The 16,801-nt window shown below is 37.5% G+C and overlaps 1 protein-coding gene and 1 long non-coding RNA gene across 3 annotated transcripts in view; one reads left to right on the top strand and one right to left on the bottom strand.

The window, feature by feature from the left end:
* The window catches only part of mylk5 (myosin, light chain kinase 5), a 46,087-nt gene extending 43,705 nt beyond the window's left edge, over positions 1-2,382 (top strand). For both annotated transcript variants that reach the window (XM_034219747.1, XM_034219746.1), the window contains one exon: positions 1,855-2,382. In XM_034219747.1, the coding sequence (XP_034075638.1) occupies positions 1,855-2,060 (206 nt within the window). In that variant the 3' untranslated portion in view covers positions 2,061-2,382. The remainder of the gene's footprint in view (positions 1-1,854) is intronic.
* A 920-nt stretch (positions 2,383-3,302) lies between these two features.
* On the bottom strand, positions 3,303-4,637 carry LOC117548444. The gene is made up of 3 exons (XR_004569334.1): positions 4,320-4,637; positions 4,070-4,234; positions 3,303-3,989 (listed from the first exon to the last, which is right to left on the bottom strand). It is a non-coding gene; the product is annotated as an uncharacterized LOC117548444 (long non-coding RNA).
* Between the last annotated feature and the right edge of the window lie 12,164 nt (positions 4,638-16,801).

Raw genomic sequence — 16,801 nt, 5'->3', positions numbered from 1 at the left:
CCACCACAGTTGTGACATTTCAATTCTAAATTCAACTGGCCCACCTCAGTTGTGACATTTCAATGCTAACTTCAACTGGCCCACTTCAGTTGTGACATTTAAATTCTAACCTCAACTGGCCCACTTCAGTTGTGACATTTCAATTCTAACTTCAACTGGCCCACCACAGTTGTGACATTTCAATTCTAAATTCAACTGGCCCACTTCAGTTGTGACATTTAAATTCTAACCTCAACTGGCCCACCTCAGTTGTGACATTAAACTATAATAGGCCTTAAACTCAATTTACCAAACCCCTTGTGTTTGTAAATACTGTGATTATAGAACAACATGAAATATATATATATATAATGCATTTTCATTGTGGGTTATACAAAAATATATTTGATTATATTAACTTTCGTTTGAATTATTCAACTTAATATGGAGACCTCAACAGATTCCAGAGATATGGCAAATATACCCAAAGGACCCCAGAGGTGGGTTTTGTTTTTTCTAAATCTCTCTAAAAAGGTCAAATTTACACAGGGTACTTATTATGTTTTAGTTTGGATTCCTAAAGCTTTTAGTCTACTATCCCATCATTCAAGGGTGGTTTTCACTAAGTAATGGGTTTTTTTTTGGACGGAGACTATAATTTACAGTTTTTTTACTACGTTCAATCTGAATTTACTTTAAAATAAAAACATCTATATTGATTCTGACTTTTCTACATCCAACTCACAGGTTTATCATTGCTTTGAGAAAAAAGATTATTAATTTACCCCTTTTATATATTTATATATGTCATTTGTTCTGGGCATGTCATTTTCAAGCCTGAAACCTAAAAAACATGCTTGGGGCTTAACAGGTTAAATATAACCGAGCTGCCGCAAGCAAGCGGTGAGATAAAAGGCTGATTACCGGCAGCTAAATGCTGCCGTGATTAAACGCCATATTATGTTCCAAACCACATGAAGGATTATTTCTGAAACAGTATGGAGCTCAAATGCTTTCTCTCTAACGGGTTTACCACAAGGATAGTACCTTTTACATCCGGCTTCTTTACCCATATTCTCGCCAGTACAGTGTTAGCTCTGAGTGTTAGCGATGCTTGCTAATATAAACACAGACCATATTACTTCCAAAACATGTTGCGGATTGTTTCTGATACAGCACAAAGCTTGACATGTTCTTAATTCAGGGTTTACCGCTAGCACAGTGGCATATGAATGATATATATAACAACTTTACTCTAAGTCCCTCCCGTAGACATCCTGCTGAATACACAGACACACAGCTGTGGGAGGGGATTCAGCTAGCCGACTGTATATGAGGGACGATAGGTTGGGACGTGGGCGTTACGTTGCCAGGAGCTCAATGTATAGCCAGCCCGCATTTCAGTAATGACGTCAAGTACGCAGCAAGTCCCATTTTTAGATATGTGGGTAAGGAGGAAACGAGAGACACTTCGTGAAACGACACTTCGTGAGTCTCCTTAGACACTGGGGACACATATGTATGTACAAAAGTGCATTTTGTATAATAGGTGACCTTTAAGCAATGTTTTCATCTTTGACTTATTATGGCACATGTATTGAGCCGTTACTAAAAAGAGCAAAAGCAAAAAGATTTATCACAAATTTTGGACAATATCTAATAAATTGGCCTTGCATAACCCATATTAGACCCACTGCTATACACAACATTATGTCCAAAAAGTGTTCCTGGAGCTAATTACCTAGCCCACCTTTAATGGTTAGTTTTCAGGCCTGAAAGACTTGCTATCAACTCGCAACTGAAACTTCCCCTAAAAGAAAACAGAAGTACTTTTTCTGCTCTTTAATCCTGTCCTCACCCCATCTATCTTGACAGGGTACCCAGACCCAGAGGTGGTGTGGCTGTGTGGTGAAGAACATGTGGAGGAGTCACCCTCAAAGCAGATAGAGTATGATGAAGATGGCTGCTGCACACTGGTCTTAGACAAAGTGGGCCCAGAGGAGAGCGGTGTGTACACCTGCAGAGCCACCAATGACCAAGGGGAGGCATTCTGCTCAGCCAAACTTATTGTAAAAAAGTAGATAAAGGAGACAAAATGTATAAACACAACATGTTCAAGAGTGCCTTCAACTGTTTTGTTGTAGAATATTGTATTAAAAGTCAGGACCAAACTGTACATCCTGTACTATGGCTGGAAATATGATGTTTGTATTATTGTACAAAATGTATGAATATTGTTACAGAGCTACAGGCATATTTCTTCATTGGACTTGAGTATGAGGACTCTTATATCAGCTAAAACAATCTCTTACTTTGCCTCATGGGTAAATATTTGTAAGATTGTATTTCAAACCTTTCAACTGGTGGTATGAATACAAATAAATATCCTTTGTCAAAAGCAAAGGGGCCTGAAATCGCAGTAAAATCTGACTTTTGATATACTTTAAGGTAAAATGTTGACCACAATAGACACTGTAGGGGCTAACTGTTAGCATGTGCTACATGCTATGAAAATAAACACTTGAGCAATTGTACTTTATAAATGCTTTTGTTATACTTTTTTCCAGACCACTAACACTAACACAAACACCGTTTTAGAAAAACTTTTAGTGGAATATCAAAATTAAAACGGAAGATAATTTTTGTTAAACTTGGCAGAACAGTGTCGATTAAGGATCAGACGACCTTTGTGCCAGCTAACAGCTAAAAAGGAGACACTTGTTCAGTTTACTTATTTTGATCAGAATGTTTGGAGTGTTTAGGTCAGTCCAACTTATATTAAAAACTACATTTAAAAGTCATTACAAGCAAAGCACTTGACTTTGGTCAGTTTTTCCACTGGGCAGCTTGTATGAAATGTGCCTGTCATGCAAATCATATCATACAAAAGTCTATATTTCCACAATTTGAATACTTACAATGCAAAATGAGCCAAGACCGAAGTTGGTGCTGGTTTTAGTTTAGCTTTTTAAACAATTGTTTTATTTAACCTACAAACATGGACTAAAGATCAATGCATCAGACCAATGGAATCAAGTGCAAGGGATATACAAATATATACTTTTACAGTAAATCATATACTTCTACTATGCTACAAAGTTCTAATGTATTTTTTTCTTTTAAGTTACATTAGGGTTTTTCATATAAAAGATCAACTGATTACTAAATACCCCAGGTTTGAGTATATCAATCATCCAAGAATAAGCATTTCAATAACCAGAAAGTCACCTGTTCTCTTGTCCGTGAAGATGCTATTGACAATATTCAAGTTGAAGTATGGAGAAAAATAAATGGTGAGTAAAGTAAGTCAATAAACAAGTTGGTAAGAAAATAAGAAAGTACATTTTATTTCTAGAGCTCATTTGAACACACTTGAATTATACCAGGTGATATACAAAACTAAGTCATGTTATCTATTCAAAACAATAAACTCCTATGAATCTCATTAGCATCTTTTTTAATTTAATTGTTCTACTGCAGTTATACATTCAATACAAAACTTCACAATTGAATTTCACATGTGCTGGAGCTGTACACATGAAAAAGTCTAAACACACAAATGAAAATAAAGATGGCGCAGAGAAAGCCAGATATTTATCATTATTACAACTATGTTTATTGATTTTCTCAGCACAGCAAATCAGTAGTTAGGCTTTTGCTACCAGCTACCAGCATTAATAAAGTGAGATTATATTCCTTTTAAAAGTATAAACACACATGCAGATTATTCAGTGAAGAGCAGAAAACCAGAGAAGGTGTTGTAGCCCATGGCATCATCAGACATAGACCATCCTGTTTGCCTGGAGATCCACATACACATGATCTCCCACCTCGAGGGGGATAACCACAGCGTTGCTACCAGTCATTCGCATCAGACCCTGAGGTGTGCCATACTGACGTAAGCCGCACATCATTCTTCATTAGGCTAACAGAGTTTGGAGTAGGAGAAACATTGTTGTACATCGTGAAACGAAAGAAGTAGGTTCCTTTGACGGTTGCTGAAAATATGCCTGCAAGAATAAGGAGAATGATTGAATGTTATGAGCCATTGTTTGTGTTTTTTTCTTTTTCGCTCTAACTGTTAACATACCTGTTGTAGGATTGTAGTTATTTCCAGTGTTGGAGATGACCCTCTTATGGAGATGACCCTCTTATGGAGATGACCCTCTTATACTTAAGTGGTGTAGCCTATTAGAATGGTTTCCGAGCCAGATTCCACGAGAGCTGTAGAAAAGGCCACCGACCTGAGATTTGCCTGAGACCATGAAATTAACACATTACATTTAAAAGTGAAAACAAATACATGATTTTATCCTTTAACATCATTTATTTTCTTTTACCTCCAGACAGGCTACGCAGCTCCAATACTTATTTTTCAGTGTTCTGCAACTTCGCCTCAGTGTTATTTTTCCCACCGGCGGTCAACTCAGCCGTCTCTCGCATTTGCTTGGTCAAATGAGCCAAACTGGGCCCCGTCTCAGGTCGGTTAAATTAAATCCTTGCTTCCCTCACTTGCGTCGTTTCCCTGTGTTTAGTCCCTCCCTCCAGGGAAGCATGGAGGGACGCAAGGAAACCACGAGAATGGGGGATATTGGCTTATCTGGCTTCCGCAGCTCACAGCCAAAGTGCGAGTGAGCGTGGGAGAGAGGGAGGGTACACCGGTTCCGGCGCTGTTGTTATTAGCATCTGGTGCTAGCTGCTCTAACGGAAGAAGAAGATGTTTCTACAATGATGTGGAGGGAGAGTCCTCTCCAGTCAGACTGAGAGGCTGATATTACAGCTCAGTGAGGTAAAGGACTCTGAGCGTTTAGATAGTTCACTTTAGTCTAAGTTCAAACGGTTTGGTCACAATTTATGTAAACACATATTTCCAAGGCACTCCTTTATAATTATTGGGATAAACAGGTTTGAAATCATTCCAATGTATACTATAGGACAGTAACCAAAAATATCCTTTAAAACTGGAGAGATAAAAAAAAATGCATACATAAATAAATGTTAAGGTAAAATAAGATATGAATGAACAACATAAATAAAATAAGTTACATTAATTTGTTATTTGCTATGGTAGGTTATTGGTTATGTTCACATACTTATTTGATTACATCCACTTGTCTAAGATGACAACAGAGACTTTCGACCCAAAACCAGCAGCTAATCGCAGACTCAACCAGAGAGAAAGTAGTAGGCCTACATCATCAGCTACCATGTCTGACAGAGAGGAAGACAGTGAGGAGAACAGTCAGGAGGGGAGTGATGACAGCTTATAGGATTACTGGTCGTGCTAATGTTGTCTTGTGTTCACCTCTGCATGTGTGTTCTGTGTTCACCTCTGCACGTGTGTTCAGTGCCGTGTGTCTGGCAAATAAAGTCAAGACCCCCTCAAAAGTTACGGTTTATTTCATTTTAAGGATGAGCACCAAGCAACATCTCCAGGTGCTCCTTTGAGAACCAGGGCAAAAAAGTCATGTGCACCCCTGCCTATATGGTCGTTTTTTGTAGGAGGACAGGCTGTGAAGAATACATCTAACGTTCCGCTGTTCATTATAATACAAAAACAGAGCATTAAACAAACCATCATGCTCTTACTTTGAAATCATGCGGAATTGTCGTCATCAGCAGGCCATCACGTGGTTTTGAAAATAACCGAGTGACACGAGTAGATTTTAGCCGAGACCGGCGGAAAATATGTCTCAAAATTCCGTGTGTGTAAAAAGACGATCCGTGAACAGAGATTTGAGATCCGCAAGCGCATTTTTGGTCCACAAATACAAATGCCTGATCGAAAGGTGTAAATGTTAAAGAGATATTCATAGATCTTTTTTTTATTTGTGAACATATTTAACGTATTTGCAGATCCGTTTTACACTTGCAAATGTATTTGTGAGTTTGCTAATCTTTTAAATGCATTTGTGGATGTTGTTTTACATTTACAAATCACATATTTACACACAAATTATTTGTATGTTCACACAAATAATCATGAGACATATCTATGCCCATAGTGATGACGCCGCACAGCTGTTCGTCTGACAGCAGCTCTGTCCCCGTTGTTTTCACAAACACCCCCGCCTCTGTTAGTACACATTTACTGACAAAACATTTGTATCATCTGTTGTAGATCCAAATACATTAAATAAAATAAGAAGTCATTCTCAAAAAAGATAAACGCCATTCTTAAAATGTATAAACGAACAATAGTTTGATTAATATTGATTCGAGTGCACAATAGAAATACCCAGTTAGATTAACATTAATTGAAACAAAACACGGTATAAACTGAGGAGTGAGTCCCATGAGTTTCATGTGTTTTCTTCACTCTGCTGGGAAACTGCTCTCATGTCAAGAATATGGTCAAGAAGCATGAGATCAGAGCAAGCCCCCAGGAAGTGCGCCGGAGTCTGATGAGAATATTCGTAGTGGCCAAACGGCGGTACTACACTTCCGTTTGGTTGCTGGGCCCGGAAACACTTTTTCCCATTGACTTACATGGGGAAAGAGTGGTCTGTAACTCGTTGGATAATTTTTTTTAAACTAAATAAACAATCCAGTATGAACACTTGTATAGCCCTTATTAAAAACATTCGTTCCTCAAGTTGTAGAAATGTGCTAATAACGTTATTCTGAGAGTTATTTCCCTCGGCATTATGAACGCGCATCTAACCCACGGGACCGCGCTGCCCGGCACGTTCATGTGATGTGACGTGTTCAGCACTACATGCGTTTATCTTTACCCATGGATGCACAATAACAACGGACCATATCGCCTTACTGCCAGCCCACGGAGCTGTAATAATGGATATATTGCACATGTTTGCTGTAATTCATCATTTGTAAAATAATATACTACATGGGCTGTAGGCTATGATGTAAATCTTGTACCGTAAATGTTGTATTAAATAAAGTTAATAATATTACCGACGTAGATTAACGTTCCTGTAGCTTCTTATTACACTTGCAATATACCATTAAAAGAGTTGAACGTAGCTGTTTGCTATTAGGCCGACTATATATTAAGTCGTCATATTTATACCAATAAAGATATGTGTCAAAGCTCTAATCAAATTAACAATTGTATTAATTATAATTGTATATATATATATGTATATTGCCTGTGTTGTATATGTATACACACAAATGAACAACCTTGTGTTTTTTCAAAAGTTTTACGAGTTGTATTGTAGTGTTTATTTTAGTGTTGTTTTATTCTTATCCACATTTTGATTTCAGAGCACAGGACAGGAGAATGCTGGGCACAACATCACGCTCAACAGTGAAGCTGGCAATGCTGAACAAAACCAGTTATAATATTTATTCCGCTGAAAAAGTGAAAGCTTTACGAAAATGTAATTAAAAATACATAAGCATTTCAGGTAGAAATTAGCATTTTATATAGAAATTCACAAATATAAGAAATGAAACCTAAAAGAGATGTTAACAAATGTATACCTCTGATGGCTGGCATAGTAGAACAAGGTGAACAAAAATAGTGACAACAAATGTTAATACAATTTATATAGATTAAAAGGTAATATAATATTGATTACAATTATTCTATTAAAAAATCCACCAAACATTATCAACAGGAAAGCCCTCTGAAGGCATGTTATGGTTTGAAAAAAGTTGAGGATGGGGTCCAGACAGTTCAATCAGGAGAGACTTCATTTTGTTTAAAGAACATTTATTGACACATGTCATATGATACATGTTAGACACTGGTGATAATGCTGAAGATCTGGATTTGATGAGGAGATGGGATGAAGAGGAGGTGTGATGAGGTTTTTGGATTAGCTCTCCTGGTACTGGATATGATGAAAGGAGGTGGATGGGGGGGGGGGGAGGCGGGCGGCAGCATGGACACCTGGAATCACAGCTGACTGCAGGAGAGAGGAGAACCATTTTAAAATTGTAATAATGTCAGCAAGACATGAACATATATAACCACTATCATTCAATTCTGTAATTGCAGGTTTGTTAGCATGATATTTCAAACAAAAATGGCCTGTCTAAGTTTAAAGCCCATGGTGCAGGCCACGAGTGAGGACACAACAACGATCACAAACAGTACATACACACGAGACAACACTTACATACATATAAATAACTTACATATAAAATGTTTGGATAGTTATTTTAATACAATACAATGAATACATTTAACACATTGAATACATTTAACACATTGAATACATACATATATACATATACATTTCATTTAGCTGACGCTTTTATCCAAAGCGACTTACAATTACCGATTACAGGGACATTCTCCCTGGAGTAACTAAGGACTAAGTGCCTTACTCAAGGGCACACTAATGGTGGTGTTCCTGGCGGGATTTGAACCCACAACCTTCCGATCTTCAGCCCACCTCCCTAACCATTAGACCACCACTATCCCTTACATTGAATACTTGAATAGTTCTACATTGAATACATTTAACACATTGAATACATTTAACACATTGAATACATTGAACACTAAACTCTAAATAACTAATATACATCTCCAGTGTGGGCAATATTGCAATATTGCTTCGTGAGTCTCCTTAGACACTGGGGACACATATGTATGTACAAAAGTGCATTTTGTATAATAGGTGACCTTTAAGCAATGTTTTCATCTTTGACTTATTATTGCACATGTATTGAGCCGTTACTAAAAGAGCAAAAGCAAAAAAATGTATCACAAATTTTGGACAATATCTAATAAATTGGCCTTGCATAACCCATATTAGACCCACTGCTATACACAACATTATGTCCAAAAAGTGTTCCTGGAGCTAATTACCTAGCCCACCTTTAATGGTTAGTTTTCAGGCCTGAAAGACTTGCTATCAACTCGCAACTGAAACTTCCCCTAAAAGAAAACAGAAGTACTTTTTCTGCTCTTTAATCCTGTCCTCACCCCATCTATCTTGACAGGGTACCCAGACCCAGAGGTGGTGTGGCTGTGTGGTGAAGAACATGTGGAGGAGTCACCCTCAAAGCAGATAGAGTATGATGAAGATGGCCGCTGCACACTGGTCTTAGACAAAGTGGGCCCAGAGGAGAGCGGCGTGTACACCTGCAGAGCCACCAATGACCAAGGGGAGGCGTTCTGCTCAGCCAAACTTATTGTAAAAAAGTAGATAAAGGAGAGACAAAATGTATAAACACAACATGTTCAAGAGTGCCTTCAACTGTTTTTGTTGTAGAATATTGTATTAAAAAGTCAGGACCAAACTGTACATCCTGTACTATGGCTGGAAATATGATGTTTGTATTATTGTACAAATGTATGAATATTGTTACAGAGCTACAGGCATATTTCTTCATTGGACTTGAGTATGAGGACTCTTATATCAGCTAAAAACAATCTCTTACTTTGCCTCATGGGTAAATATTTGTAAGATTGTATTTCAAACCTTTGAACTGGTGGTATGAATACAAATAAATATCCTTTGTCAAAAGCAAACGGGCCTGAAATCGCAGTAAAATCTGACTTTTGATATACTTTAAGGTAAAATGTTGACCACAATAGACACTGTAGGGGCTAACTGTTAGCATGTGCTACATGCTATGAAAATAAGCACTTGAGCAATTGTACTTTATAAATGCTTTTGTTATACTTTTTTCCAGAGCACTAACACAAACATAAACACCGTTTTAGAAAAACTTTTAGTGGAATATCAAAATTAAAACGGAAAGATCATTTTTGTTAAACTTGGCAGAACAGTGTCGATTAAGGATCAGACGACCTTTGTGCCAGCTAACAGCTAAAAAGGAGACACTTGTTCAGTTTACTTATTTTGATCAGAATGTTTGGAGTGTTTAGGTCAGTCCAACTTATATTAAAAACTACATTTAAAAGTCATTACAAGCAAAGCACTTGACTTTGGTCAGTTTTTCCACTGGGCAGCTTGTATGAAATGTGCCTGTCATGCAAATCATATCATACAAAAGTCTATATTTCCACAATTTGAATACTTACAATGCAAAATGAGCCAAGACCGAAGTTGGTGCTGGTTTTAGTTTAGCTTTTTAAACAAATGTTTTATTTAACCTACAAACATGGACTAAAGATCAATGCATCAGACCAATGGAATCAAGTGCAAGGGATATACAAATATATACTTTTACAGTAAATCATATACTTCTACTATGCTACAAAGTTGTAATGTATTTTTTTCTTTTAAGTTACATTAAGGTTTTTCATATAAAAGATCAACTGATTACTAAATACCCCAGGTTTGAGTATATCAATCATCCAAGAATAAGCATTTCAATAACCAGAAAGTCACCTGTTCTCTTGTCCGTGAAGATGCTATTGACAATATTCAAGTTGAAGTATGGAGAAAAATAAATGGTGAGTAAAGTAAGTCAATAGCAAGTTGGTAAGAAAATAAGAAGTACATTTTATTTCTAGAGCTCATTTGAACACACTTGAATTATACCAGGTGATATACAAAACTAAGTCATGTTATCTATTCAAAACAATAAACTCCTATGAATCTCATTAGCATCTTTTTTAATTTAATTGTTCTACTGCAGTTATACATTCAATACAAAACTTCACAATTGAATTTCACATGTGCTGGAGCTGTACACATGAAAAAGTCTAAACACACAAATGAAAATAAAGATGGCGCAGAGAAAGCCAGATATTTATCATTATTACAACTATGTTATTGATTTCTCAGCACAGCAAATCAGTAGTTAGGCTTTTGCTACCAGCTACCAGCATTAATAAAGTGAGATTATATTCCTTTTAAAAGTATAAACACACATGCAGATTATTCAGTGAAGAGCAGAAAACCAGAGAAGGTGTTGTAGCCCATGGCATCATCAGACATAGACCATCCTGTTTGCCTGGAGATCCACATACACATGATCTCCCACCTCGAGGGGGATAACCACAGCGTTGCTACCAGTCATTCGCATCAGACCCTGAGGTGTGCCATACTGACGTAAGCCGCACATCATTCTTCATTAGGCTAACAGAGTTTGGAGTAGGAGAAACATTGTTGTACATCGTGAAACGAAAGAAGTAGGTTCCTTTGACGGTTGCTGAAAATATGCCTGCAAGAATAAGGAGAATGATTGAATGTTATGAGCCATTGTTTGTGTTTTTTTCTTTTTTCGCTCTAACTGTTAACATACCTGTTGTAGATTGTAGTTATTTCCAGTGTTGGAGATGACCCTCTTATGGAGATGACCCTCTTATGGAGATGACCCTCTTATACTTAAGTGGTGTAGCCTATTAGAACCCAATGGTTTCCGAGCCAGATTCCACGAGAGCTGTAGAAAAGGCCACCGACCTGAGATTTGCCTGAGACCATGAAATTAACACATTACATTTAAAAGTGAAAACAAATACATGATTTTATCCTTTAACATCATTTATTTTCTTTTACCTCCAGACAGGCTACGCGAGCTCCCATACTTAATTTTCAGTGTTCTGCAACTTCGCCTCAGTGTTATTTTTCCACCATGTTTGACTGCGGTCAACTCAGCCGTCTCTCGCATTTGCTTGGTCAAATGAGCCAAACTGGGCCCCCGTCTCAGGTCGGTTTAACATTAAATCCTTGCTTCCCTCACTTGCGTCGTTTCCCTGTGTTTAGTCCCTCCCTCCAGGGAAGCATGGAGGGACGCAAGAGAAACCACGAGAATGGGGGATATTGGCTTATCTGGCGCCCGCAGCTCACAGCCAAAGTGCGAGTGAGCGTGGGAGAGAGGAGGGTACACCGGTTCCGGCGCTGTTGTTATTAGCATCTGGTGCTAGCTGCTCTAACGGAAGAAGAAGATGTTTCTACAATGATGTGGAGGGAGAGTCCTCTCCCAGTCAGACTGAGAGGCTGATATACAGCTCAGTGAGGTAAAGGACTCCTGAGCGTTTAGATAGTTCACTTTAGTCTAAGTTCAAACGGTTTGGTCACAATTTATGTAAACACATATTTCCAAGGCACTCCTTTATAATTATTGGGAATAAACAGGTTTGAAATCATTCCAATGTATACTATAGGACAGTAACCAAAAATATCCTTTAAAACTGGAGAGATAAAAAAAAATGCATACATAAATAAATGTTAAGGTAAAATAAGATATGAATGAACAACCATAAATAAATAAGTTACATTAATTTGTTATTTGCTATGGTAGGTTATTGGTTATGTTCACATACTTATTTGATTACATCCACTTGTCTAAGATGACAACAGAGACTTTCGACCCAAAACCAGCAGCTAATCGCAGACTCACCAGAGAGAAAGTAGTAGGCCTACATCATCAGCTACCATGTCTGACAGAGAGGAAGACAGTGAGGAGAACAGTCAGGAGGGTAGTGATGACAGCTTATAGGATTACTGGTCGTGCTAATGTTGTCTTGTGTTCACCTCTGCATGTGTGTTCTGTGTTCACCTCTGCACGTGTGTTCAGTGCCGTGTGTCTGGCAAATAAAGTCAAGACCCCCCTCAAAAGTTACGGTTTATTTCATTTTAAGGATGAGCACCAAGCAACAATCTCCAGGTGCTCCTTTGAGAACCAGGGCAAAAAAGTCATGTGCACCCCTGCCTATATTGGTCGTTTTTTGTAGGAGGGACAGGCTGTGAACGAATACATCTAACGTTCCGCTGTGTTCATTATAATACAAAACAGAGCATTAAACAAACCATCTGCTCTTACTTTGAAATCATGCGGAAATTGTCGTCATCAAGCAGGCCATCACGTGGTTTCCGAAAATAACCGAGTGACACGAGTAGATGTTAGCCGAGACCGCCGGCGGAAAATATTGTCTCAAAATTCCGTGGGTGTGTGTAAAAAGACGATCCGCGAACAGAGATTTGAGATCCGTGAACAGAGATTTGAGATCCGCAAGCGCATTTTGGTCCACAAATACAAATGCCTGATCGAAAGGTGGTAAATGTTAGAGAATTCACAGATCTTTTTTTTATTTGTGAACATATTTAACGTATTTGCAGATCCGTTTTACACTTGCAAATGTATTTGTGAGTTTGCTAATCTTTTAAATGCATTTGTGGATGTTGTTTTACATTTACAAATCACATATTTACACACAAATTATTTTTATGTTCACACAAATAATCATGAGACTATCTATGCCCATAGTGATGACGCCGCACAGCTGTTCGTCTGACAGCAGCTCTGTCCCCGTTGTTTTCACAAACACCCCCGCCTCTGTTAGTACACAATTTACTGACCTAAAACATTTGTTATCATCTGTTGTAGACCCAAATACATTAAATAAAATAAGAAGTCATTCTCAAAAAGATAAACGCCATTCTTAAAAGTATAAACGAACAATAGTTTGATTAATATTGATTCGAGTGCACAATAGAAATACCCAGTTAGATTAACATTAATTGAAACAAAACACGGTATAAACTGAGGAGTGAGTCCCATGAGTTTCATGTGTTTTCTTCACTCTGCTGGGAAACTGCTCTCATGTCAAGAATATGGTCAAGAAGCATGAGATCAGAGCAAGCCCCCAGGAAGTGCGCCGGAGTCTGATGAGAATATTCGTAGTGGCCAACGGCGGTACTACACTTCCGTTTGGTTGCTGGGCCCGGAAACACTTTTTCCCATTGACTTACATGGGGAAAGAGTGGTCTGTAACTCGTTGGATAATTTTTTTTAAACTAAATAAACAATCCAGTATGAACACTTGTATAGCCCTTATTAAAAACATTCGTTCCTCAAGTTGTAGAAATGTGCTAATAACGTTATTCTGAGAGTTTATTTCCCCTCGGCATTATGAACGCGCATCTAACCCACGGACCGCGCTGCCCGGCACGTTCATGTGAATGTGACGTGTTCAGCACTACATGCGTTTATCTTTACCCATGGATGCACAATAACAACGGACCATATCGCCTTACTGCCAGCCCACGGAGCTGTAATAATGGATATATTGCACATGTTTGCTGTAATTCATCATTTGTAAAATAATATACTACATGGGCTGTAGGCTATGATGTAAATCTTGTACCGTAAATGTTGTTATTAAATAAAGTTAATAATATTACCGACGTAGATTAACGTTCCTGTAGCTTCTTATTACACTTGCAATATACCATTAAAAGAGTTGAACGTAGCTGTTGCTATTAGGCCGACTATATATTAAGTCGTCATATTTATACCAATAAAGATATGTGTCAAAGCTCTAATCAAATTAACAATTGTATTAATTATAATTGTATATATATATATGTATATTGCCTGTGTTGTATATGTATACACACAAATGAACAACCTTGTGTTTTTTCAAAAGTTTTACGAGTTGTATTGTAGTGTTTATTTTAGTGTTGTTTTATTCTTATCCACATTTTGATTTCAGAGCACAGGACAGGAGAATGCTGGGCACAACATCACGCTTCAACAGTGAAGCTGGCAATGCTGAACAAAACCAGTTATAATATTTATTCCGCTGAAAAAGTGAAAGCTTTACGAAAATGTAATTAAAAATACATAAGCATTTCAGGTAGAAATTAGCATTTTATATAGAAATTCACAAATATAAGAAATGAAACCTAAAGAGATGTTAACAAATGTATACCTCTGATGGCTGGCATAGTAGAACAAGGTGAACAAAAATAGTGACAAAAAATGTTAATACAATTGATATAGATTAAAAGGTAATATAATATTGATTACAATTATTCTATTAAAAAATCCACCAAACATTATCAACAGGAAAGCCCTCTGAAGGCATGTTATGGTTTGAAAAAAGTTGAGGATGGGGTCCAGACAGTTCAATCAGGAGAGACTTCATTTTGTTTAAAGAACATTTATTGACACATGTCATATGATACATGTTAGACACTGGTGATAATGCTGAAGATCTGGATTTGATGAGGAGATGGGATGAAGAGGAGGTGTGATGAGTTTTTTGGATTAGCTCTCCTGGTACTGGATATGATGAAAGGAGGTGGATGGGGGGGGGGAGGCGGGCGGCAGCATGGACACCTGGAATCACAGCTGACTGCAGGAGAGAGGAGAACCATTTTAAAATTGTAATAATGTCAGCAAGACATGAACATATATAACCACTATCATTCAATTCTGTAATTGCAGGTTTGTAGCATGATATTTCAAACAAAATGGCCTGTCTAAGTTTAAAGCCCATGGTGCAGGCCACGAGTGAGGACACAACAACGATCACAAACAGTACATACACACGAGACAACACTTACATACATATAAATAACTTACATATAAAATGTTTGGATAGTTATTTTAATACAATACAATGAATACATTTAACACATTGAATACATTTAACACATTGAATACATTGAATACTTTGAATAGGCCTACATTGAATACATTTAACACATTGAATACATTTAACACATTGAATACATTGAACACTAAACTCTAAATAACTAATATACATCTCCAGTGTGGCAATATTGCAATATTGCTTCGTGAGTCTCCTTAGACACTGGGGACACATATGTATGTACAAAAGTGCATTTGTATAATAGGTGACCTTTAAGCAATGTTTCATCTTTGACTTATTATTGCACATGTATTGAGCCGTTACTAAAAAGAGCAAAAGCAAAAAATGTATCACAAATTTTGGACAATATCTAATAAATTGGCCTTGCATAACCCATATTAGACCCACTGCTATACACAACATTATGTCCAAAAAGTGTTCCTGGAGCTAATTACCTAGCCCACCTTTAATGGTTAGTTTTCAGGCCTGAAAGACTTGCTATCAACTCGCAACTGAAACTTCCCCTAAAAGAAAACAGAAGTACTTTTTCTGCTCTTTAATCCTGTCCTCACCCCATCTATCTTGACAGGGTACCCAGACCCAGAGGTGGTGTTGGCTGTGTGGTGAAGAACATGTGGAGGAGTCACCCTCAAAGCAGATAGAGTATGATGAAGATGGCCGCTGCACAACTGGTCTTAGACAAAGTGGGCCCAGAGGAGAGCGGTGTGTACACCTGCAGAGCCACCAATGACCAAGGGGGAGGCGTTCTGCTCAGCCAAACTTATTGTAAAAAAGTAGATAAAGGAGAGACAAAATGTATAAACACAACATGTTCAGAGTGCCTTCAACTGTTTTGTTGTAGAATATTGTATTAAAAGTCAGGACCAAACTGTACATCCTGTACTATGGCTGGAAATATGATGTTTGTATTATTGTACAAAATGTATGAATATTGTTACAGAGCTACAGGCATATTTCTTCATTGGACTGGAGTATGAGGACTCTTATATCAGCTAAAACAATCTCCTACCTTTGCCTCATGGGTAAATATTTGTAAGATTGTATTTCAAACCTTTCAACTGGTGGTATGATACAAATAAATATCCTTTGTCCAAAAGCAAACAGGCCTGAAATCGCAAGTAAAATCTGACTTTGATATACTTTAAGGTAAAATGTTGACCACAATAGACACTGTAGGGGCTAACTGTTAGCATGTGCTACGTGCTATGAAAATAAACACTTGAGCAATTTGTACTTTATAAATGCTTTTGTTATACTTTTTTCCAGAGCCACTAACACTAACATAAACACCGTTTTAGAAGAAAACTTTTAGTGGAATATCAAAATTAAACGGGAAGATAATTTTTGTTAAACTTGGCAGGAACAGTGTCGATTAAGGATCAGACGACCTTTGTGCCAGCTAACAGCTAAAAAGGAGACACTTGTTCAGTTACTTATTTTGATCAGAATGTTTGGAGTGTTTAGGTCAGTCCAACTTATATTAAAAACTACATTTAAAAGTCATTACAAGCAAAGCACTTGACTTTGGTCAGTTTTTCCACTGGGCAGCTTGTATGAAATGTGCCTGTCATGCAAATCATATCA

This window comes from Gymnodraco acuticeps, unplaced genomic scaffold (genome assembly GCF_902827175.1).
Source record: "Gymnodraco acuticeps unplaced genomic scaffold, fGymAcu1.1, whole genome shotgun sequence".
Lineage (NCBI taxonomy): Eukaryota > Metazoa > Chordata > Actinopteri > Perciformes > Bathydraconidae > Gymnodraco > Gymnodraco acuticeps.
Note: the sequence above shows the minus strand (reverse complement) of the source record. Positions and strands in the feature narration are given on the sequence as shown.